Source organism: Cebidichthys violaceus, unplaced genomic scaffold (assembly GCF_023349555.1).
Source record: "Cebidichthys violaceus isolate CVI_PGR_0920_01 unplaced genomic scaffold, fCebVio1.0.p SCAF_2, whole genome shotgun sequence".
Classification (NCBI taxonomy): Eukaryota; Metazoa; Chordata; class Actinopteri; order Perciformes; family Stichaeidae; genus Cebidichthys; species Cebidichthys violaceus.
Genome location: NW_027176372.1, coordinates 15,875,815 through 15,900,544, shown reverse-complemented (window position 1 = coordinate 15,900,544; position 24,730 = coordinate 15,875,815). Strand labels below are relative to the sequence as shown.

At 41.5% G+C, this 24,730-nt stretch overlaps 5 protein-coding genes across 9 annotated transcripts in view; all 5 read right to left on the bottom strand.

Annotated features, from left to right (window-relative positions):
* The window catches only part of LOC137875485 (protocadherin alpha-C2-like), a 19,186-nt gene extending 250 nt beyond the window's left edge, over nt 1-18,936 (bottom strand). Inside the window, exons 1-3 of one of the 5 annotated variants that reach the window (XM_068714736.1) lie at nt 16,330-18,936; nt 2,727-2,762; nt 1-1,465 (exon numbers count right to left, since the gene is read on the bottom strand). The exon at nt 1-1,465 is cut by the window's left edge and continues 250 nt beyond it. In XM_068714736.1, coding sequence (XP_068570837.1) covers nt 2,751-2,762; nt 16,330-18,738 — 2,421 coding nt within the window. In that variant the 5' untranslated portion in view covers nt 18,739-18,936 and the 3' untranslated portion in view covers nt 1-1,465; nt 2,727-2,750. The other 4 variants (XM_068714737.1, XM_068714735.1, XM_068714734.1 and 1 more) reach the window with 4 other exon arrangements.
* LOC137875751 (protocadherin beta-16-like) lies at nt 6,998-9,568 on the bottom strand. Its single transcript, XM_068715260.1, has one exon. It carries the CDS (start codon nt 9,566-9,568, stop codon nt 7,013-7,015), a length of 2,556 nt encoding a protein of 851 aa, XP_068571361.1. The 3' UTR covers nt 6,998-7,012.
* On the bottom strand, nt 10,205-13,257 carry LOC137875750 (protocadherin alpha-C2-like). The gene has a single exon (XM_068715259.1). The coding sequence runs from the start codon at nt 12,623-12,625 to the stop codon at nt 10,205-10,207; it is 2,421 nt and encodes an 806-aa protein (XP_068571360.1). The 5' UTR covers nt 12,626-13,257.
* A 207-nt stretch (nt 18,937-19,143) lies between the features above and the next one.
* Nucleotides 19,144-21,966, bottom strand: LOC137875487 (protocadherin alpha-C2-like). Its single transcript, XM_068714738.1, has one exon. It carries the CDS (start codon nt 21,660-21,662, stop codon nt 19,242-19,244), a length of 2,421 nt encoding a protein of 806 aa, XP_068570839.1. The 5' UTR covers nt 21,663-21,966; the 3' UTR covers nt 19,144-19,241.
* Nucleotides 21,967-21,990: 24 nt separating this feature from the next.
* Nucleotides 21,991-24,564, bottom strand: LOC137875484 (protocadherin alpha-C2-like). Its single transcript, XM_068714732.1, has one exon. It carries the CDS (start codon nt 24,562-24,564, stop codon nt 22,078-22,080), a length of 2,487 nt encoding a protein of 828 aa, XP_068570833.1. The 3' UTR covers nt 21,991-22,077.
* Nucleotides 24,565-24,730: the final 166 nt, after the last annotated feature.

Sequence of the window (24,730 nt, the reverse complement as noted above, 5' to 3'; positions counted from 1 at the left end):
TCGGCCCATAAATCTGATGGCACTGTTTTTCTGTTCAGCATTAATATTGACAAATAAAGGCATATTTATAGATAAAGATATGCTATACTGTATGTCGGTCATATCTGTATCCCTATTTATGTGTTACATATGCATATACACACAGTAGTCAGTAATACACATGAGCACAGCTTCCATTGGTTGAAACCAGTATTCAGTATTATAAAGTAAACACTAAGTCATTAATTCAGTTTTCATCTTGTTACACAATCTCAGAAGACATTGAAATTAAGGAACATCCAGAGTTTGGCTTTGAAAATAAAAAAGTGAAAGCACATAGTCGTGTTTGTGATGTATATACAGTCATCATAAGTAGATATTAATCAGTCCATTCTCAAACACTCACTGCATTCACTTGTGTTTAGTTAAATCCTCTAGACTCTTATTCTCCCGTAATGTCCAAGTGAACATAACATTCAAGCAGACTGTGCACATTTAAGATGAGAGTACACTTAACTTTCTTGATCCATAGAAAAGTATAATGCTGCACTTCTTTACTGTGTTATCATTGTTTTGTAAAATACTAAACAGTGAGGCCTAACTACAGAACATGGATTTCTCAATATCATAAAATATCTAAAGCTATTAAAGTACTTGATTATCCCATGCAAAAACAACTGAAAGGCAGATACATAATGGCTAAAGGCCTCACTTTTATCTGTTTGATGTACTGGCTAACTTAACTCAATCTCTCATCACTCTCATATTTAGTCTAGCTCACATATAAAGCACAACATCAAGTACAAAACATAAAACTGCTAAAAGCTACCACATCTATAAAATACCGATTTCCTTTTGTTTCATACTTAAAAATCGTAGGTTGGTGCTTTTCTGACATTTAGTTAATTGTGCTGTTTCACTTCATAGTTAACTTGTTTATTATACATCAATGCTGTTAAGGGGCAAGACAAAGCACAGAGGTTAATAATGTAATCAACATGTGTTTCATTTTTAAAGAGGAAAACGATCTCTTAAAGGCATTTCAACGTTTCCGTGTCCACTCTAATAGTCCTTGTTGAGGCTTCTTTAAATATCCACATGTGCAATTTTTCATACAGTCTGCTTCTTTGCAAGTATCTCCTCTGGATTTTTTTTATGTATGATGGTCTTGGAGTGAGGTTGAAGCCATGCAGTCTTATCGTGCATATTGAATCGACAGAGAGGCAATGTTGATTGGATTTTCATGTGCTTAAAGAAAGAGAAGGGAGAGGGCTTGGTCCTTAATTAGCCACCATAGTCCATTTGGTGTTATAGCATTACAACTACACATTGTGAGAAGCAAGGATCTGACTGAGCAGGATGGACGTGGGGGCGTTTATGGGCAGGGGTCTCTCCTTTCCAGTGGGAAGCTTTCCTATTGGATTCAAACCAGGAAACAGCTGGAGGTGGGGCCTTATGTGGAGCTGCTGCTGCTGCTGGAGGATGCCTGCCAATGAGACAAAAGAATTAGATAAATATGGAAAAGACCCAGAGCACTGACAGCCATGACTGGCCAAAATGACACATCTCATGCAGCCAATGTCTGTCACACAGACAGGGGCTTCAGGCAGAGGACAGAGTGGGTGGAGGGGTTAGGCAGATCCTTCATGTATTGGTGAGGTGGCAGGTCTATCAATGAATACCATGCTCCAATATTATGTGAAGGAGAGTGGTTGCTAGGTAACTGGGTGACTGGTTTCACTTTGCGTCTCTCCTGCACAAAGAATTAGGTCACAATTCACACTACAGCAGACAGTAAATTGAAATTCTGTGAAGTCAGTAACACTCAGTTGATTTACAGTATAACTAACCCAGTCATACATCCACAACACAGTCCAGCCCAACATATATACATTCAAAATGTACTTATAACCTCTTACTGATAGGTCAGTACGGGATGAACACTAATTAATCTTCACATGCACAGGACCTAGAACCTGAAGACATATCAATATGTTCTTGCCGTGTGTATTAACCAGGCATGAAAAGCAAAAGCCAGATTGTGAAAAAAGCAAAGCAAGCAAATGGCAACATTTGTATTTGAAGTGAAGGATTTTTTTTATAACTGTGATCAATAACCTTCAGGCTGAGCAGCATGTTTGTGTTGAATTATACTATATTATACTATAGATTAATACTCTATGAGCCTATATGATACAGGTATGTGCAGGGACTCTCACTTTGTTCACCACAAGTAATAGGACTGTTTCAATGCCATCTGGACCACCACTTTTGATTGTCTGCAAAACTGACCACAGAGTGTCACACTCAGTATATTATCATTGTGATGATTATGACATAATGTCTTCGTCCCCTGAGGTCAATCAAAAATCATTAGGGCTATATTTTTAGGCTTTGAGAAGGGACATAATCATGAAATACTGACAGAAGTATTTACTAATTACTTTGATAGTTCGATTGCATAGACATATTTTAGTGGGCTTTAGGGATGAGGCTGCAATACAAGCAACTGTAATCAAAATGTAGGCATGAAGAGGTTAACACAGGAGATTTGACAAGCCGCATGTTATTTAAACTATGTGACCCTTTGCTATTAAAAACAAATGTCCTTCTCCAAGAGATACTAAACAAGAAAGAATAATTTTAAAAAAGATCCACTGAGAACAAAACAAACACACAATAAACTAAGTTCTGTAACATCATTCATAAAAGGGCATCCAGGGTGGGGGAGTGAGACTCCTGCATACCTCCAACTGCAGTGTGGACTTTCCTCATTTAGGGTACTTAAGAGTGGGGAGAAAAAAAACAAGCAATTTAATGGTCAGGTTATTGCAAGCACAAGAAAGGGTTATTTGCGTATGTATCCTACGATCACAGGGTGGGTGTAGAGGCACCATGAATAAAATGTTAACTTTGAGAAATACCACAGATTAATCGTGGTTAGTGTGACCCTTAATAACAGATAATGCAGCTTGTTACAATCCGTTGTATGAAAGTAGGTTAAAACACAGTTTTATATTTAGCTGTATCATTGTCTGTTCGTCCAGCAGCATACTTACCATCTTAGACAGACAGACAGACAGACAGACAGACAGACAGACAGACAGACAGACAGACAGACAGGTAGGTGTTTAGATATATAGATATCACATTAAATAATCAAATGGCACTGGAGCTGGGGAGAAAAGGTTTACTTTAAACAGTGGGTTCAGCATTTTCATTTCAGATATGTACTTGATTGTGTTTTCATTTGCAGTGAATAAAACAATCAAGACACAACTGTTCCACTGATATACAGACAACAAACTGAAGTCACATAAAAATGTCTCTGAAACCGTTTTGAAAGAAAAGCCTTTTGAGCAGGTGCTGCTCTGTAAAGGAACCACAAAACTTTAAATACAAACAGCAGCAAGATTTTCTTCAGGTTGGTTTCTATGAACGGTTATATTTCTTTATTGACCGGAGATTTTTGCTATCTATTTGAATCATAAATGTAATGTCTCGTTTTTACTTCCATGTTTTGATTTTATGCTGTGCACTGATACCAAAGTGTATACTGATTTAGTGAGTATCTGGTATGATATGTTAAATACATGCATTTATTGTTGAATTTAGAATGAAGGTTCTCATTGTTTGAAAACACAAAATGTATTATACTTATTCTTGATGAATATTTTCTTTGATATAACTTTGAATTGCCTCACACAATATTTAGTGCTACTAAAAAACATTTCCATTACACTGAAGATAAAAAAAAAACCAGAAATGAAATACTGTAGTATGAACTGCGTTAACAGTTGGCCAGATATTTTTTCATTTAAAATGCGGTAAAAGAAGCTGTGATCTGTACCTGCAGAGTGGAAGCTGCTGAGTCACTAGTGTCTGTCAGTCCTGTGCCTCTTGGTATACTGGACACGATGTATCTGGAGCCCTTTGGCACAGGCTGTCTAACCACCATCTTTCCTTTCCTGGTCTCTGCTAGAAACAGACTGTACCAGTAGGCATCGTTGGACACCAGAGTGGAATCTGCGATGGTGGAGTTCCTCTCACTGATCACACTGTTCCTGCAGGGAGGAACCGCTTTGCTGGGCTTGGGTTTCTGACACTTGAGCACGATGGTGACCAATATGGTGATCAGCAGGAGAAATGACACCGAGCCCAGACCGATGACCAAATACAGGTTTAGGTCTGAGAAGATGTCATATTCTAGAGGCACCTCAGTCATGTCAGAGTAGGCCTTAACGGCAGTCTCCACTGTGGACAGCTTGATGGTGACTGTAGCAGAGAGAGCGGGCTCCCCGTTGTCCTTTGCAACAACAACCAGTCGCTGGTGGCGCGGGTCTCTGTAGCTGAACATCCTCATAGTCCGGATCTCTCCGTTGTATTGATCCAGACTGAACAAGGTGGCGTCCGTCACTTGTAGAAACTGGTACGTAATCCGAGAGTTGTGCACCGAGTCGGTGTCTAAGGCTATCACCTTGGAAACCAGAGAGCCTTTATCGGTGGATCTGGGGATCTTTTCCTCCACCACCGAGCCGTGCGCGCGCCACGGAGACACAATAACCGGAGCGTTGTCGTTCTGGTCCACTATAATGATGTGGACCGTCACGTTACTGCTGAGTGGAGGAGAGCCAGAGTCTCTGGCCTCGATGTGGAAAAGAAACTCATTCTCGATCTCATAGTCAAAAGTTTTTAGTGCGTAAAGATTACCGTTCTCTGGATTGATGGAGAACAGCATGGACATGGAGGTGTTGGCTATCTCCTTCTCGAAGATGAAATAAACTAGATACTGGTTTTCATGGAGGTCAGGGTCAAACGCAGTGAGTGAACTGAGCAAGGCTCCAGGTGCGTTATTCTCCATTACACGTATAGTATAAAATGACTGAGGGAACTGTGGAACATTGTCATTAACATCCAGCAGTTCTAACGTCATAGTCTCATTGTCAGATAAAGGAGGAGAACCTCTGTCTGTCACAGTGAAAGTGATGTCATATTCTGGAACCTTCTCACGGTCTAATGGCTGTGACACTACTAACTCATAATAGTTATCAGAGGACTCCCTCAGTTTGAAAGGCATATTATCTGGAATGTGAAGATCAACCACTCCATTGTCACCTGAGTCTTTATCACTGACACTAACTACAGCTATCACTGTGTCTATCGGATCATTTTCTTTTATTGGACTCTGAAATGATTTAATAGATATTTCTGGATGATTGTCATTCATGTCTGTCACCTGAATTGACAGTTTACACTGTCCAGATAAGGAGTTAGGCCCCTTATCGCTGGCAATAACCTCCATGTCATAAAGCTTAAAATCTTCATAATTTATCATCTCTCTCACTCTGATTTCACCATTCTCTGGATTCAAGTTAAACACCTGCTGCGTTCTCTCTGATGTATATAAACTATATGAATAAACAATATCAGAATTTGAACCTTCATCTAAATCAGTGGCGTTTAGTTTTATTACTAGACTGCCAATCGGGGAGTTTTCCATCACATCGACAATGTATTTGTCTTTGTTAAATGAAGGGGCGTTGTCGTTCACATCAAGCACGCGAACAACGATGCTGGCTGTACCTGTGCGCGTGGGCACTCCTCCGTCCACAGCAGTGAGAATTAGATTATGAACAGCCTGCTGCTCTCTATCCAAAGCTTTTTTCAGAATCAAATCAGCAAACTTTGACCCATCTCTTCCGGTCTGAATCTCGAGTGCAAAATTTTCACTTGAGCTCAGATGGTAATCTTTCACAGAATTTGTTCCAACATCTGGGTCTGCAGCATTATTCAATGAGAATCTCTCTCCAACGGGACTTGATTCAGAGATGTCTAAATGCATCGTGCCTCTTCGAAAATGAGGAGCGTTGTCGTTAATGTCCATAATTTCCACCTCGATATTAAACATTCGTATTGGATTTTCAATTGTAGCGTCTAATTTAAGAAAGCAGTATGTAGTTGTTTTTAAGGGGCACAAAACTTCTCTGTCAATCCTTTCCAGAATGAACAGCTCTCCCGTGTCTTTGTTGATATCAAGATATTTTTTATTGCCCACAACGTCGACGCGCATTTTCCTTCCCTTTAGTGTCTTCACGTCTAATCCCAAATCAGTTGCTAAATTAGCAACGACAGAGCCTTCCTCCATTTCTTCGGGAACAGAATAATGGGTGACTGTAGATACCGTGTTCATCATGGCAGAAAGAAGGATAAATACTGAAACGTACCCTCTCCCGCATAAATGTCCGATATGATGCGCCATCATATCGATTCCTTATCGCCTTGAAAGGTGCTGAAACGTGGATGAACCGCCTTCTTGATAAACTAACAAACGAAACGAGGATCTTAAAAGAAAATGTTTCAGCGCGCATACACGGAAGTGACGTCCATGAAATACTGCCTTACTGCTTCTCCTCCAATAAACTATCGTGAAAAAGATGACTTCACCAGGAACATGTTTTGGTGGAGAGCAGCGACGAAAATAGTCTTGTGTGAGCCTTTGCACCTGTTCAAAAAGTATTTTGTTTTAAACTAAGAAGGGGAGCGAGCGTTTTGTTTGACAGTTTCAAAAAGTGGAAATAAGTCCTTTTGTAGAAGTTTTAATTTTTTTTATAAGTGTATACGCTGATTGTAAGTGTATAGATAATGTATAGTAGTATCCTCTTTCCTTCATACTCCTACAACATTACGCACACGTAAAAATGTCAGACATGATGATATTTTAAAAGAGTCCATGTGTGTATAATCAATAATTGCTGCACCTGACATTTACTTGTTATTTATTACAATGTCTATATGCCCCCCATCTAACCTCTTTTTATCCTCCCATACGTTATGTATGCAGAAATAGACAAGCAAGAGCGGAAAAAAAGTATATAAACAAAAAGACAGTATAGATTATTAATCCAATTAATTAGTAAATTGCATGAAATTGTAGAGAGATTTTAGTAGAAACTATCTGCTGTAACAACAGTAAGAATAGTATCCAACACGTTGTTAAGGTGCATTATAACTTTTTCCACGTGTGATGCGTGGTTCATTTCAGGACTAGTATCTTAAAATAAGTAAAGAAGAAAGTAAAATTATCAAGCGCTGATATGACAGGTTTGTGAATGCAATGGTCACTTGTTAGTGGATTTGATGGATATTGATGAAGTACATCTGTGTGTAGCACGTGTTCTGTTTGCCATACCTGCAGAGTGGAAGCTGCTGAGTCACTAGTGTCTGTCAGTCCTGTGCCTCTTGGTATACTGGACACGATGTATCTGGAGCCCTTTGGCACAGGCTGTCTAACCACCATCTTTCCTTTCCTGGTCTCTGCTAGAAACAGACTGTACCAGTAGGCATCGTTGGACACCAGAGTGGAATCTGCGATGGTGGAGTTCCTCTCACTGATCACACTGTTCCTGCAGGGAGGAGCCGCTTTGCTGGGATTGGGTTTCTGACACTTGAGCACGATGGTGACCAATATGGTGATCAGCAGGAGAAATGACACCGAGCCCAGACCGATGACCAAATACAGGTTTAGGTCTGAGAAGATGTCATATTCTAGAGGCACCTCAGTCATGTCAGAGTAGGCCTTAACGGCAGTCTCCACTGTGGACAGCTTGATGGTGACTGTAGCAGAGAGAGCGGGCTCCCCGTTGTCCTTTGCAACAACAACCAGTCGCTGGTGGCGCGGGTCTCTGTAGCTGAACATCCTCATAGTCCGGATCTCTCCATTGTATTGATCCAGACTGAACAAGGTGGCGTCCGTCACTTGTAGAAACTGGTACGTAATCCGAGAGTTGTGCACCGAGTCGGTGTCTAAGGCTATCACTTTGGAAACCAGAGAGCCTTTGTCGGTGGATCTGGGGATCTTTTCCTCCACCACCGAGCCGTGCGCGCGCCACGGAGACACAATAACCGGAGCGTTGTCGTTCTGGTCCACTATAATGATGTGGACCGTCACGTTACTGCTGAGTGGAGGAGAGCCAGAGTCTCTGGCCTCGATGTGGAAACGAAACTCATTCTCGATCTCATAGTCAAAAGTTTTTAGTGCGTAAAGATTACCGTTCTCTGGATTGATGGAGAACAGCATGGACATGGAGGTGTTGGCTATCTCCTTCTCGAGGATGAAATAAACTAGATACTGGTTTTCATAGAGGTCAGGGTCAAACGCAGTGAGTGAACTGAGCAAGGCTCCAGGTGCGTTATTCTCCATTACACGTATAGTATAAAATGACTGAGGGAACTGTGGAACATTGTCATTAACATCCAGCAGTTCTAACGTCATAGTCTCATTGTCAGATAAAGGAGGAGAACCTCTGTCTGTCACAGTGAAAGTGATGTCATATTCTGGAACCTTCTCACGGTCTAATGGCTGTGACACTACTAACTCATAATAGTTATCAGAGGATTCCCTCAGTTTGAAAGGCATATTATCTGGAATGTGAAGATCAACCACTCCATTGTCACCTGAGTCTTTATCACTGACACTAACTACAGCTATCACTGTGTCTATCGGATCATTTTCTTTTATTGGACTCTGAAATGATTTAATAGATATTTCTGGATGATTGTCATTCATGTCTGTCACCTGAATTGACAGTTTACACTGTCCAGATAAGGAGTTAGGCCCCTTATCGCTGGCAATAACCTCCATGTCATAAAGCTTAAAATCTTCATAATTTATCATCTCTCTCACTCTGATTTCACCATTCTCTGGATTCAAGTTAAACACCTGCTGCGTTCTCTCTGATGTATATAAACTATATGAATAAACAATATCAGAATTTGAACCTTCATCTAAATCAGTGGCGTTTAGTTGTATTACTAGACTGCCAATCGGGGAGTTTTCCATCACATCGACAATGTATTTGTCTTTGTTAAATGAAGGGGCGTTGTCGTTCACATCAAGCACGCGAACAATGATACTGGCTGTACCTGTGCGCGTGGGCACTCCTCCGTCCACAGCAGTGAGAATTAGATTATGAACAGCCTGCTGCTCTCTATCCAAAGCTTTTTTCAGAATCAAATCAGCAAATTTCGTCCCATCTCTTCCGGTCTGAATTTCAATGGAGAAGTGTTCACTTGAGCTCAGATGGTAATCTTTCACAGAATTTGTTCCAACATCTGGGTCTGCAGCATTATTCAATGAGAATCTCTCTCCAACGGGACTTGATTCAGAGATGTCCAAGTGCATCGTTCCTCTTCGAAAATGAGGAGCGTTGTCGTTAATATCCGTGATTTCCACCTCGATATTAAACATTCGTATTGGATTTTCAATTGTAGCGTCCAATCTTAGAAAGCATGATGTAGTTGTCTTCGAGGGGCATAACAGCTCTCTGTCAATCCTTTCCAGAAAAAACAGCTCTCCCGTGTCTTTGTTGATATCAAGATATTTCTTATTGCCAACAATGTCGACGCGCATTTTTCTTTTATTCAGAGTCTTCACGTCTAATCCCAAATCAGTTGCTAAATTAGCAACGACAGAGCCTTCCTCCATTTCTTCGGGAACAGAATAATGGGTGACGGTAGATACCGTGTTCATCATGGCAAAAAGAAAGATAAATACTGAAACGTACCCTCTCCAGGAATACTGACGAGCCATTGTAAATAATCCGTATTTAGAACCTTGACATTTGATGTCCGTTGAAGAAATGAGACTAAGTCGTTTAATTCAACGATGAACGTCAACGGGAGTGTTCAAGGAAAACGTTTCTTTATGCTGTTTTCAGCAGAGATTTACAATATGTCTGCCTGCCCAGCATCAATGAACTATCGCGAGAACGATGATTTCTTTAGATATCTGTTTTTGTGGAAAGCAGCGACGTGAAATGTCCTTTATGTGCCTTTGCATCTCGTAAAATATCGGAGAAGTCAACATTTCGTTTAACAAAGGTAAGTTGTGTGGGAAGCTAATTTTGGATAAAAGAAAAAAAAATCAAACGTTTGGCATTATTTGTTTCCGGTACGATGCCAACAATAACGAAAGGTTTTATATTTGTATATTTTTTATACATTCATTTTGTCGAATATGTATTTACAGTTCTTTTTCTACTGAACTTAAATTGCATGGTCATTTATCAGTGCAAGAATGACGTCACAGTCTTTGCCTTGGTTTTACACTTTTACGCGCAGGTTTGTGTGCGTAAAACCATTGCAATATTGATAAATAAATTCCATACAAGCGTTTCATACATTCATTTGTGTATGTATTTGATGGACATGCTCAAATTATATTTATTTAATTGAGTTTCTTCCATACCTGCAGAGTAGAGGCCGCAGAGTCACTAGTGTCTGTCAGTCCTGTGCCTCTTGGTATACTGGACACGATGTATCTGGAGCCCTTTGGCACAGGCTGTCTAACCACCATCTTTCCTTTCTTGGTCTCTGCTAGAAACAGACTGTACCAGTAGGCATCGTTGGACACCAGAGTGGAATCTGCGATGGTGGAGTTCCTCTCACTGATCACACTGTTCCTGCAGGGAGGAGCCGCTTTGCTGGGATTGGGTTTCTGACACTTGAGCACGATCGTGACCAATATGGTGATCAGCAGGAGAAATGACACCGAGCCCAGACCGATGACCAAATAGAGGTTTAGGTCTGAGAAGATGTCATATTCTAGAGGCACCTCAGTCATGTCAGAGTAGGCCTTAACGGCAGTCTCCACTGTGGACAGCTTGATGGTGACTGTAGCAGAGAGAGCGGGCTCCCCGTTGTCTTTGGCAACAACAACCAGTCGCTGGTGGCGCGGGTCTCTGTAGCTGAACATCCTCATAGTCCGGATCTCTCCGTTGTATTGATCCAGACTGAACAAGGTGGCGTCCGTCACTTGGAGAAACTGGTACGTAATCCGAGAGTTGCGCACCGAGTCGATGTCTAAGGCTATCACCTTGGAAACCAGAGAGCCTTTATCGGTGGATCTGGGGATCTTTTCCTCCACCACCGAGCCGTGCGCGCGCCACGGAGACACAATAACCGGAGCGTTGTCGTTCTGGTCCACTATAATGATGTGGACCGTCACGTTACTGCTGAGTGGAGGAGAGCCAGAGTCTCTGGCCTCGATGTGGAAACGAAACTCATTCTCGATCTCATAGTCAAAAGTTTTTAGTGCGTAAAGATTACCGTTCTCTGGATTGATGGAGAACAGCATGGACATGGAGGTGTTGGCTATCTCCTTCTCGAAGATGAAATAAACTAGATACTGGTTTTCATGGAGGTCAGGGTCAAACGCAGTGAGTGAACTGAGCAAGGCTCCAGGTGCGTTATTCTCCATTACACGTATAGTATAAAATGACTGAGGGAACTGTGGAACATTGTCATTAACATCCAGCAGTTCTAACGTCATAGTCTCATTGTCAGATAAAGGAGGAGAACCTCTGTCTGTCACAGTGAAAGTGATGTCATATTCTGGAACCTTCTCACGGTCTAATGGCTGTGACACTACTAACTCATAATAGTTATCAGAGGATTCCCTCAGTTTGAAAGGCATATTATCTGGAATGTGAAGATCAACCACTCCATTGTCACCTGAGTCTTTATCACTGACACTAACTACAGCTATCACTGTGTCTATCGGATCATTTTCTTTTATTGGACTCTGAAATGATTTAATAGATATTTCTGGATGATTGTCATTCATGTCTGTCACCTGAATTGACAGTTTACACTGTCCAGATAAGGAGTTAGGCCCCTTATCGCTGGCAATAACCTCCATGTCATAAAGCTTAAAATCTTCATAATTTATCATCTCTCTCACTCTGATTTCACCATTCTCTGGATTCAAGTTAAACACCTGCTGCGTTCTCTCTGATGTATATAAACTATATGAATAAACAATATCAGAATTTGAACCTTCATCTAAATCAGTGGCGTTTAGTTTTATTACTAGACTGCCAATCGGGGAGTTTTCCATCACATCGACAATGTATTTGTCTTTGTTAAATGAAGGGGCGTTGTCGTTCACATCGAGCACGCGAACAACGATGCTGGCTGTACCTGTGCGCGTGGGCACTCCACCGTCCACAGCAGTGAGAATTAGATTATGAACAGCCTGCTGCTCTCTATCCAAAGCTTTTTTCAGAATCAAATCAGCAAACTTCGTCCCATCTCTTCCGGTCTGAATTTCAATGGAGAAGTGTTCACTTGAGCTCAGATGGTAATCTTTCACAGAATTTGTTCCAACATCTGGGTCTGCAGCATTATTCAATGAGAATCTCTCTCCAACGGGGCTTGATTCAGAGATGTCCAAGTGCATCGTTCCTCTTCGAAAATGAGGAGCGTTGTCGTTAATATCCGTGATTTCCACCTCGATATTAAACATTCGTATTGGATTTTCAATTGTAGCGTCTAATTTAAGAAAGCAAGACGTAGCTGTCTTCAAGGAGCATAATAGCTCTCTGTCAATCCTTTCAGAGATAAACAGCTCTCCCGTGTCTTTGTTGATATCAAGATATTTCTTATTGCCAACAACATCGACGCGCATTTTTCTTTTATTCAGAGTCTTCACGTCTAATCCCAAATCAGTTGCTAAATTAGCAACGACAGAGCCTTCCTCCATTTCTTCGGGAACAGAATAATGGGTGACGGTAGATACAGTGTTCATCATGGCAGAAAGAAGGATAAATACTGAAACGTACCCGCTCCAGGAATACTGACGAGCCATTGTAAATAATCCGTATTTAGAACCTTGACATATTCTTTGAAGAAATAAGATAAAGTTGTTTAATTCAATGATGAACGTCAACGAGAGTGTTCAAGGAAAACGTGTCTTTGTGCTGTTTTTAGCAGAGATTTACAATATGTCTGCCTGCCCAGCATCAATGAACTATCGCGAGAACGATGATTTCTGTAGATATCTGTTTTTGTGGAGAGCAGCGACGTGAAATGTCCTTTATGTGCCTTTGCATCTCGTAAAATATCGGAGAAGTCAACATTTCGTTTAACAAAGGTAAGTTGTGTGGGAAGCTAATTTTGGATAAAAGAAAAAAAAATTAAACGTTTGGCATTATTTATTTCCGGTAAGATGCGAACAATAACGAAAGGTTTTATATTTGTATATCTTTTATACATTCATTTTTTTGAATATGTATTTACAGGTTTTTTTTTACTAAACTTAAATTGCATGGTCATTTATCAGTGCAAGAATGACGTCACAGTCTTTGCCTTGGTTTTACACTTTTACGCGCAGGTTTGTGTGCGTAAAACCATTGCAATTATGATAAATAAATTCTATACAAGCGTTTCATACATTCATTTTTGTCTGTATTTGATGGACATGCTCAGATTATAGTTATTTAATTGAGTTTCTTCCATACCTGCAGAGTGGAAGCCGCTGAGTCACTAGTGTCTGTCAGTCCTGTGCCTCTTGGTATACTGGACACGATGTATCTGGAGCCCTTTGGCACAGGCTGTCTAACCACCATCTTTCCTTTCCTGGTCTCTGCTAGAAACAGACTGTACCAGTAGGCATCGTTGGACACCAGAGTGGAATCTGCGATGGTGGAGTTCCTCTCACTGATCACACTGTTCCTGCAGGGAGGAGCCGCTTTGCTGGGCTTGGGTTTCTGACACTTGAGCACGATGGTGACCAATATGGTGATCAGCAGGAGAAATGACACCGAGCCCAGACCGATGACCAAATACAGGTTTAGGTCTGAGAAGATGTCATATTCTAGAGGCACCTCAGTCATGTCAGAGTAGGCCTTAACGGCAGTCTCCACTGTGGACAGCTTGATGGTGACTGTAGCAGAGAGAGCGGGCTCCCCGTTGTCTTTGGCAACAACAACCAGTCGCTGGTGGCGCGGGTCTCTGTAACTGAACATCCTCATAGTCCGGATCTCTCCGTTGTATTGATCCAGACTGAACAAGGTAGCGTCCGTCACTTGTAGAAACTGGTACGTAATCCGAGAGTTGTGCACCGAGTCGGTGTCTAAGGCTATCACCTTGGAAACCAGAGAGCCTTTATCGGTGGATCTGGGGATCTTTTCCTCCACCACCGAGCCGTGCGCGCGCCACGGAGACACAATAACCGGAGCGTTGTCGTTCTGGTCCACTATAATGATGTGGACCGTCACGTTACTGCTGAGTGGAGGAGAGCCAGAGTCTCTGGCCTCGATGTGGAAACGAAACTCATTCTCGATCTCATAGTCAAAAGTTTTTAGTGCGTAAAGATTACCGTTCTCTGGATTGATGGAGAACAGCATGGACATGGAGGTGTTGGCTATCTCCTTCTCGAGGATGAAATAAACTAGATACTGGTTTTCATGGAGGTCAGGGTCAAACGCAGTGAGTGAACTGAGCAAGGCTCCAGGTGCGTTATTCTCCATTACACGTATAGTATAAAATGACTGAGGGAACTGTGGAACATTGTCATTAACATCCAGCAGTTCTAACGTCATAGTCTCATTGTCAGATAAAGGAGGAGAACCTCTGTCTGTCACAGTGAAAGTGATGTCATATTCTGGAACCTTCTCACGGTCTAATGGCTGTGACACTACTAACTCATAATAGTTATCAGAGGACTCCCTCAGTTTGAAAGGCATATTATCTGGAATGTGAAGATCAACCACTCCATTGTCACCTGAGTCTTTATCACTGACACTAACTACAGCTATCACTGTGTCTATCGGATCATTTTCTTTTATTGGACTCTGAAATGATTTAATAGATATTTCTGGATGATTGTCATTCATGTCTGTCACCTGAATTGACAGTTTACACTGTCCAGATAAGGAGTTAGGCCCCTTATCGCTGGCAATAACCTCCATGTCATAAAGCTTAAAATCTTCATAATTTATCATCTCTCTCACTCTGATTTCACCATTCTCTGGATTCAAGTTAAACACCTGCTGCGTTCTCTCTGATGTATATAAACTATATGAATAAACAATATCAGAATTTGAACCTTCATCTAAATCAGTGGCGTTTAGTTTTATTACTAGACTGCCAATCGGGGAGTTTTCCATCACATCGACAATGTATTTGTCTTTGTTAAATGAAGGGGCGTTGTCGTTCACATCGAGCACGCGAACAACGATACTGGCTGTACCTGTGCGCGTGGGCACTCCACCGTCCACAGCAGTGAGAATTAGATTATGAACAGCCTGCTGCTCTCTATCCAAAGCTTTTTTCAGAATCAAATCAGCAAACTTCGTCCCATCTCTTCCGGTCTGAATTTCAATGGAGAAGTGTTCACTTGAGCTCAGATGGTAATCTTTCACAGAATTTGTTCCAACATCTGGGTCTGCAGCATTATTCAATGAGAATCTCTCTCCAACGGGGCTTGATTCAGAGATGTCCAAGTGCATCGTTCCTCTTCGAAAATGAGGAGCGTTGTCGTTAATATCCGTGATTTCCACCTCGATATTAAACATTCGTATTGGATTTTCAATTGTAGCGTCTAATTTAAGAAAGCATGTTGTCTTCGAGGGGCATAATAACTCTCTGTCAATCCTTTCCAGAAAAAACAGCTCTCCCGTGTCTTTGTTGATATCAAGATATTTCTTATTGCCTACAACATCGACGCGCATTTTTCTTTTATTCAGTGTCTTCACGTCTAATCCCAAATCAGTTGCTAAATTAGCAACGACAGAGCCTTCCTCCATTTCTTCGGGAACAGAATAATGGGTGACGGTAGATACCGTGTTCATCATGGCAGAAAGAAGGATAAATACTGAAACGTACCCTCTCCAGGAATACTGACGAGCCATTGTAAATAATCCGTATTTAGAACCTTGACATATTCTTTGAAGAAATAAGATAAAGTTGTTTAATTCAATGATGAACGTCAACGAGAGTGTTCAAGGAAAACGTGTCTTTGTGCTGTTTTCAGCAGAGATTTACAATATGTCTGCCTGCCCAGCATCAATGAACTATCGCGAGAACGATGATTTCTTTAGATATCTGTTTTTGTGGAGAGCAGCGACGTGAAATGTCCTTTATGTGCCTTTGCATCTCGTAAAATATCGGAGAAGTCAACATTTCGTTTAACAAAGGTAAGTTGTGTGGGAAGCTAATTGTGGATAAAAGAAAAAAAAAATCAAACGTTTGGCATTATTTGTTTCCGGTACGATGCAAACAATAATGAAAGGTTTTATATTTATATATTTTTATACATTCATTTTTTCTTTAACAATATGCATTTACAGTTTGTTTTTTTACTAAACTTAAATTGCATGGTCATTTATCAGTGCAAGAATGATGTCACATTCTTTGCCTTCGTTTTATACTATTACGCGCAGGTTTGTGTGCGTAAAACCATTGCAATATTGATAAATAAGTTATATACACGCGTTTCACACATTAACTTGTGTCTGTATTTGATGGACATGCTCAAATTATATTTATTTAATTGTGTTTATTCCATACCTGCAGAGTGGAAGCCGCTGAGTCACTAGTGTCTGTTAGTCCTGTGCCTCTTGGTATACTGGACACGATGTATCTGGAGCCCTTTGGCACAGGCTGTCTAACCACCATCTTTCCTTTCCTGGTCTCTGCTAGAAACAGACTGTACCAGTAGGCATCGTTGGACACCAGAGTGGAATCTGCGATGGTGGAGTTCCTCTCACTGATCACACTGTTCCTGCAGGGAGGAACCACTTTGCTGGGCTTGGGTTTCTGACACTTGAGCACGATAGTGACCAATATGGTGATCAGCAGGAGAAATGACACCGAGCCCAGACCGATGACCAAATACAGGTTTAGGTCTGAGAAGATGTCATATTCTAGAGGCACCTCAGTCATGTCAGAGTAGGCCTTAACGGCAGTCTCCACTGTGGACAGCTTGATGGTGACTGTAGCAGAGAGAGCGGGCTCCCCGTTGTCTTTGGCAACAACAACCAGTCGCTGGTGGCGCGGGTCTCTGTAACTGAACATCCTCATAGTCCGGATCTCTCCGTTGTATTGATCCAGACTGAACAAGGTGGCGTCAGTCACTTGGAGAAACTGGTACGTAATCCGAGAGTTGTGCACCGAGTCGGTGTCTAAGGCTATCACCTTGGAAACCAGAGAGCCTTTATCGGTGGATCTGGGGATCTTTTCCTCCACCACCGAGCCGTGCGCGCGCCACGGAGACACAATAACCGGAGCGTTGTCGTTCTGGTCCACTATAATGATGTGGACCGTCACGTTACTGCTGAGTGGAGGAGAGCCAGAGTCTCTGGCCTCGATGTGGAAACGAAACTCATTCTCGATCTCATAGTCAAAAGTTTTTAGTGCGTAAAGATTACCGTTCTCTGGATTGATGGAGAACAGCATGGACATGGAGGTGTTGGCTATCTCCTTCTCGAGGATGAAATAAACTAGATACTGGTTTTCATGGAGGTCAGGGTCAAACGCAGTGAGTGAACTGAGCAAGGCTCCAGGTGCGTTATTCTCCATTACACGTATAGTATAAAATGACTGAGGGAACTGTGGAACATTGTCATTAACATCCAGCAGTTCTAACGTCATAGTCTCATTGTCAGATAAAGGAGGAGAACCTCTGTCTGTCACAGTGAAAGTGATGTCATATTCTGGAACCTTCTCTCGGTCTAATGGCTGTGACACTACTAATTCATAATAGTTATCAGAGGACTCCCTCAGTTTGAAAGGCATATTATCTGGAATGTGAAGATCAACCACTCCATTGTCACCTGAGTCTTTATCACTGACACTAACTACAGCTATCACTGTGTCTAATTCTATGTTTTCATTGACTGGACTCTGGAATGATTTAATAGATATTTCTGGATGGTTGTCATTCATGTCTTCAACCAGAATCTTTATAGTACATTGTCCTGACAAAGCACTCGCTCCTTTATCAGTTGCTATAACTTCCATATCATAAATCCTGAAATCCTCATAGTTTAGCATTCCTTTAACAGTAATTTCACCACTAGAAGGATTCAGATGAAATGTTTCCTGTGTTTTCTCTGACGTATATAAACTATATGAATACGTAATGTCGGAATTTGACCCTTCATCTAAATCTGTTGCATTGAGATGAACAACAAGACTTCCAATTGGAGAGTTTTCTATTATTTTTAAATTGTAGTTTAATTTGTCAAAAGTTGGAGCGTTGTCATTTGTGTCTAAAACATGAACAATAACACTTGCAGTTCCAGAACGAGCAGGTGTTCCTCCATCTACAGCTGTGAGTATTAGATTATGAACAGCATGCTGCTCTCGATCTAAAGTCTTTGTTAAGATCAAATCAGCAGACTTTGAGCCATCTCTGCCAGTCTGAACTTCAATATTAAAATGTTCACTTTCACTCAGATGGTACGTTTTTACTGAATTTATTCCAACATCAGGATCAACTGCATTACTGAGAGAGAATCTCTCTCCTTTTGGCGTCGCTTCAGATATATCTAAATGAATGGCGTCTCTGCGAAACTGAGGGGCGTTGTCGTTCATATCTAATATTTCTACTTCTATGTTAAAAATTCGTAGTGGATTTTCTAGTATTATCTCCAGTTTGAGATAGCACGACGCCGATGACTTGGTTGGGCAAATAGTTTCTCTGTCAATCTTTTCCACAACATACAGTTCACCAGTCTCTTTGTTCACATCCAGATATTTCTTGTTTGCAATGATGTCGAGACGCATCTTCCTCTGGTTCAGTGTTTTAACATCCAGGCTGAGATCGGTAGCAAGGTTTGCTACAACTGATCCTTCTTTCATCTCCTCAGGTATTGAATAATGAGTCGCTGAAGTCAATGTGTTACGAACGAGAGAAAAAAGAATAACGAGCAGCACGTACCTTTTACAAGACTGCATTGTTACAGAAGACGCCATTGTTGTGTGTCGGTTTACTGCACTTCAAAGTAAATGACGTACGTTTCCAGCAATATTGAATTTCCCTGCGACGGCCTTTATCCCATGCATATTCTGATCATTTAAATTCGGAGAATGGATCTCCGCTTCATACGGCGAGCAGTTTTCGTAGTCGAGCTTCAGCACCACGGAACTGTCCGGTTGTTTTACGATCTGTCATCATGACAACATTCACTGTCATGGCGCTTATTCTGGCATTTTACTAACAAAACAGCGCCACCTTTTGGGGTTTTAAGACTTTTTAAATGTTTTAACTCAGTATAACAAGATGTACCTTAAAGATCAGTTTTTTGATGTTATTTTGAGTTTAAAATGTATATTGCTGACAACAATATCTTCAGAAGAATAAGCTCATCTATTTTTGAGATGAATTGAGGAAGCGTTATGAACTCAAAAAATGTGCAATGTCAAACGACATTCCATTCAATAATTATTAATGAACACTATTAAAAAACACATTTACATTAGACTCTCACCTGCAGAGTGGAAGCCGCTGAGTCACTAGTGTCTGTCAGTCCTGTGCCTCTTGGTATACTGGACACGATGTATCTGGAGCCCTTTGGCACAGGCTGTCTAACCACCATCTTTCCTTTCCTGGTCTCTGCTAGAAACAGACTGTACCAGTAGGCATCGTTGGACACCAGAGTGGAATCTGCGATGGTGGAGTTCCTCTCACTGATCACACTGTTCCTGCAGGGAGGAGCCGCTTTGCTGGGATTGGGTTTCTGACACTTGAGCACGATGGTGACCAATATGGTGATCAGCAAGAGAAATGACACCGAGCCCAGACCGATGACCAAATACAGGTTTAGGTCTGAGAAGATGTCATATTCTAGAGGCACCTCAGTCATGTCAGAGTAGGCCTTAACGGCAGTCTCCACTGTGGACAGCTTGATGGTGACTGTAGCAGAGAGAGCGGGCTCCCCGTTGTCTTTGGCAACAACAACCAGTCGCTGGTGGCGCGGGTCTCTGTAGCTGAACATCCTCATAGTCCGGATCTCTCCGTTGTATTGATCCAGACTGAACAAGGTGGCGTCAGTCACTTGGAGAAACTGGTACGTAATCCGAGAGTTGTGCACCGAGTCGGTGTCTAAGGCTATCACCTTGGAAACCAGAGAGCCTTTATCGGTGGATCTGGGGATCTTTTCCTCCACCACCGAGCCGTGCGCGCGCCACGGAGACACAATAACCGGAGCGTTGTCGTTCTGGTCCACTATAATGATGTGGACCGTCACGTTACTGCTGAGTGGAGGAGAACCAGAGTCTCTGGCCTCGATGTGGAAACGAAACTCATTCTCGATCTCATAGTCAAAAGTTTTTAGTGCGTAAAGATTACCGTTCTCTGGATTGATGGAGAACAGCATGGACATGGAGGTGTTGGCTATCTCCTTCTCGAGGATGAAATAAACTAGATACTGGTTTTCATGGAGGTCAGGGTCAAACGCAGTGAGTGAACTGAGCAAGGCTCCAGGTGCGTTGTTCTCCATTACACGTATAGTATAAAATGACTGAGGGAACTGTGGAACATTGTCATTAACATCCAGCAGTTCTAACGTCATAGTCTCATTGTCAGATAAAGGATGAGAACCTCTGTCTGTCACAGTGAAAGTGATGTCATATTCTGGAACCTTCTCTCGGTCTAATGGCTGTGACACTACTAACTCATAATAGTTATCAGAGGACTCCCTCAGTTTGAAAGGCATATTATCTGGAATGTGAAGATCAACCACTCCATTGTCACCTGAGTCTTTATCACTGACACTAACTACAGCTATCACTGTGTCTGATTCTATGTTTTCATTGACTGGACTCTGGAATGATTTAATAGATATTTCTGGATGGTTGTCATTCATGTCTTCAACCACAATCTTGATAGTACATTGTCCTGATAAAGCACTCGCTCCTTTATCAGTTGCTATAACTTCCATATCATAAATCCTGAAATCCTCATAGTTTAGCATTCCTTTAACAGTAATTTCACCAATAGAAGGATTCAGATGAAATGTTTCCTGTGCTTTCTCTGACGTATATAAACTATATGAATACGTAATATCGGAATTTGACCCTTCATCTAAATCTGTTGCATTTAGATGAATAACGAGATTTCCAATTGGAGAATTTTCCATTATTTTTATGTTGTAATTAACTTTTTCAAAAGTAGGAGCGTTGTCATTTGTGTCCAAAACACGAACAATAACACTTGCAGTTCCAGAACGAGCAGGTGTTCCTCCATCTACAGCTGTGAGTATTAGATTATGAACAGCATGCTCCTCTCGATCTAAAGTCTTTGTTAAGATCAATTCAGCAAACTTTGAGCCATCTCTGCCAGTCTGAACTTCAATATTAAAATGTTCACTTTCACTCAGATGATACGTTTTTACTGAATTGGTTCCAACATCAGGATCAACTGCATTACTGAGAGAGAATCTCTCTCCTTTTGGTGTCGCTTCAGATATATCTAAATGAATGACGTCTCTGCGAAACTGAGGGGCGTTGTCGTTCATATCTAATATTTCTACTTCTATGTTAAAAATTCGTACTGGGTTTTCTAGTATTATCTCCAGTTTGAGATAGCACGACGCTGAAGACTTGGTTGTGCAAACATTTTCCCGGTCAATTTTCTCCACAACATACAGTTCACCAGTCTCTTTGTTCACATCCAGATATTTCTTGTTTGCAATGATGTCAAGACGCATCTTCCTCTGGTTCAGTGTTTTAACATCCAGGCTGAGATCGGTAGCAAGGTTTGCTACAACTGATCCTTCTTTCATCTCCTCAGGTATTGAATAATGAGTCACTGAAGTCAATGTGTTACGAACGAAAGAAAAAAGAAGAACGAGCAGCACGTACCTTTTACAAGACTGCATTGTTACAAAGGACTCCATTGTTGTGTGTCGGTTTACTGCACTTCAAAGGAAAGTATGTATGTTTCCAGAAATATCGTCTTTTGCTGTAACGGCTGTAATCCCAAATATATTCTCACAATTGTAATCCCGAGGATATTGTGTCGCTGAAAAGGGTGAGCAGGTTTCGGAGTGGAGATTCAGCACCACCGAGCTGTCCGGTTGTTTAACGATCTGCCCTCATGACAACGATTCACTGTCATGGCGCTTATTCTGGCATTTTACGAACAAAACAGCGCCACCCTTTATGTTTTCAAGGGTTTTTAATTCCGTTTAACAATATGTATATTAAAGACTAGTTTATTGGTATTATTGTGAGTTTAAATTGTGTATCACTGACGAGAATAAATGGATTTATTGAAAGTATTTATGATTTTACTTGATGAATAGTAATGACCTAAAAAACTGCAACGTCAAATGAAATGTAACTAAATATTGATAAATTATAAATTATACAATCACGTGTATATTGGACGCTCACCTGCAGAGTGGAAGCCGCTGAGTCACTAGTGTCTGTCAGTCCTGTGCCTCTTGGTATACTGGACACGATGTATCTGGAGCCCTTTGGCACAGGCTGTCTAACCACCATCTTTCCTTTCCTGGTCTCTGCTAGAAACAGACTGTACCAGTAGGCATCGTTGGACACCAGAGTGGAATCTGCGATGGTGGAGTTCCTCTCACTGATCACACTGTTCCTGCAGGGAGGAGCCGCTTTGCTGGGATTGGGTTTCTGACACTTGAGCACGATGGTGACCAATATGGTGATCAGCAGGAGAAATGACACCGAGCCCAGACCGATGACCAAATACAGGTTTAGGTCTGAGAAGATGTCATATTCTAGAGGCACCTCAGTCATGTCAGAGTAGGCCTTAACGGCAGTCTCCACTGTGGACAGCTTGATGGTGACTGTAGCAGAGAGAGCGGGCTCCCCGTTGTCTTTGGCAACAACAACCAGTCGCTGGTGGCGCGGGTCTCTGTAACTGAACATCCTCATTGTCCGGATCTCTCCGTTGTATTGATCCAGACTGAACAAGGTGGCGTCCGTCACTTGTAGAAACTGGTACGTAATCCGTGAGTTGTGCACCGAGTCGGTGTCTAAGGCTATCACCTTGGAAACCAGAGAGCCTTTATCGGTGGATCTGGGGATCTTTTCCTCCACCACCGAGCCGTGCGCGCGCCACGGAGACACAATAACCGGAGCGTTGTCGTTCTGGTCCACTATAATGATGTGGACCGTCACGTTACTGCTGAGTGGAGGAGAGCCAGAGTCTCTGGCCTCGATGTGGAAACGAAACTCATTCTCGATCTCATAGTCAAAAGTTTTTAGTGCGTAAAGATTACCGTTCTCTGGATTGATGGAGAACAGCATGGACATGGAGGTGTTGGCTATCTCCTTCTCGAGGATGAAATAAACTAGATACTGGTTTTCATGGAGGTCAGGGTCAAACGCAGTGAGTGAACTGAGCAAGGCTCCAGGTGCGTTATTCTCCATTACACGTATAGTATAAAATGACTGAGGGAACTGTGGAACATTGTCATTAACATCCAGCAGTTCTAACGTCATAGTCTCATTGTCAGATAAAGGAGGAGAACCTCTGTCTGTCACAGTGAAAGTGATGTCATATTCTGGAACCTTCTCACGGTCTAATGGCTGTGACACTACTAATTCATAATAGTTATCAGAGGACTCCCTCAGTTTGAAAGGCATATTATCTGGAATGTGAAGATCAACCACTCCATTGTCACCCGAGTCTTTATCACTGACACTAACTACAGCTATCACTGTGTCTAATTCTATGTTTTCATTGACTGGACTCTGGAATGATTTAATAGATATTTCTGGATGGTTGTCATTCATGTCTTCAACCAGAATCTTTATAGTACATTGTCCTGATAAAGCACTCGCTCCTTTATCAGTTGCTATAACTTCCATACCATAAATCCTGTAATCCTCATAGTTTAGCATTCCTTTAACAGTAATTTCACCACTAGAAGGATTCAGATTAAATGTTTCCTGTGTTTTCTCTGACGTATATAAACTATATGAATACGTAATATCGGAATTTGACCCTTCATCTAAATCTGTTGCATTGAGATGAACAACAAGACTTCCAATCGGAGAGTTTTCTATTATTTTTAAATTGTAGTTTAATTTGTCAAAAGTTGGAGCGTTGTCATTTGTGTCTAAAACATGAACAATAACACTTGCAGTTCCAGAACGAGCAGGTGTTCCTCCATCTACAGCTGTGAGTATTAGATTATGAACAGCATGCTCCTCTCGATCTAAAGTCTTTGTTAAGATCAAATCAGCAGACTTTGAGCCATCTCTGCCAGTCTGAACTTCAATATTAAAATGTTCACTTTCACTCAGATGGTACGTTTTTACTGAATTTATTCCAACATCAGGATCAACTGCATTACTGAGAGAGAATCTCTCTCCTTTTGGCGTCGCTTCAGATATATCTAAATGAATGGCGTCTCTGCGAAACTGTGGGGCGTTGTCGTTCATATCTAATATTTCTACTTCTATGTTAAAAATTCGTAGTGGGTTTTCAAGTATTATCTCCAGTTTGAGATAGCACGACGCCTTGGTTGTGCAAAGATTTTCCCGGTCAATTTTCTCCACAACATACAGTTCACCAGTCTCTTTGTTCACATCCAGATATTTCTTGTTTGCAATGATGTCGAGACGCATCTTCCTCTGGTTCAGTGTTTTAACATCCAGGCTGAGATCGGTAGCAAGGTTTGCTACAACTGATCCTTCTTTCATCTCCTCAGGTATTGAATAATGAGTCGCTGAAGTCAATGTGTTACGAACGAAAGAAAAAAGAATAACGAGCAGCACGTACCTTTTACAAGACTGCATTGTTACAGAAGACGCCATTGTTGTGTGTCGGTTTACTGCACTTCAAAGTAAATGACGTACGTTTCCAGTAATATTGAATTTTCCTGCGACGGCCTTTATCCCATGCATATTCTGATCATTTAAATCCGGAGAATGGATCTCCGCTTCATACAGCGAGCAGTTTTCGTAGTCGAGCTTCAGCACC

Bases quoted from the DNA above. Each gene is read 5' to 3' on its own strand.
- LOC137875751 (XM_068715260.1), bottom strand. From the start codon at position 9,568: ATGGCTCGTCAGTATTCCTGGAGAGGGTACGTTTCAGTATTTATCTTT.
- LOC137875750 (XM_068715259.1), bottom strand. From the start codon at position 12,625: ATGGCTCGTCAGTATTCCTGGAGCGGGTACGTTTCAGTATTTATCCTT.
- LOC137875487 (XM_068714738.1), bottom strand. From the start codon at position 21,662: ATGGAGTCCTTTGTAACAATGCAGTCTTGTAAAAGGTACGTGCTGCTC.
- LOC137875484 (XM_068714732.1), bottom strand. From the start codon at position 24,564: ATGGCGTCTTCTGTAACAATGCAGTCTTGTAAAAGGTACGTGCTGCTC.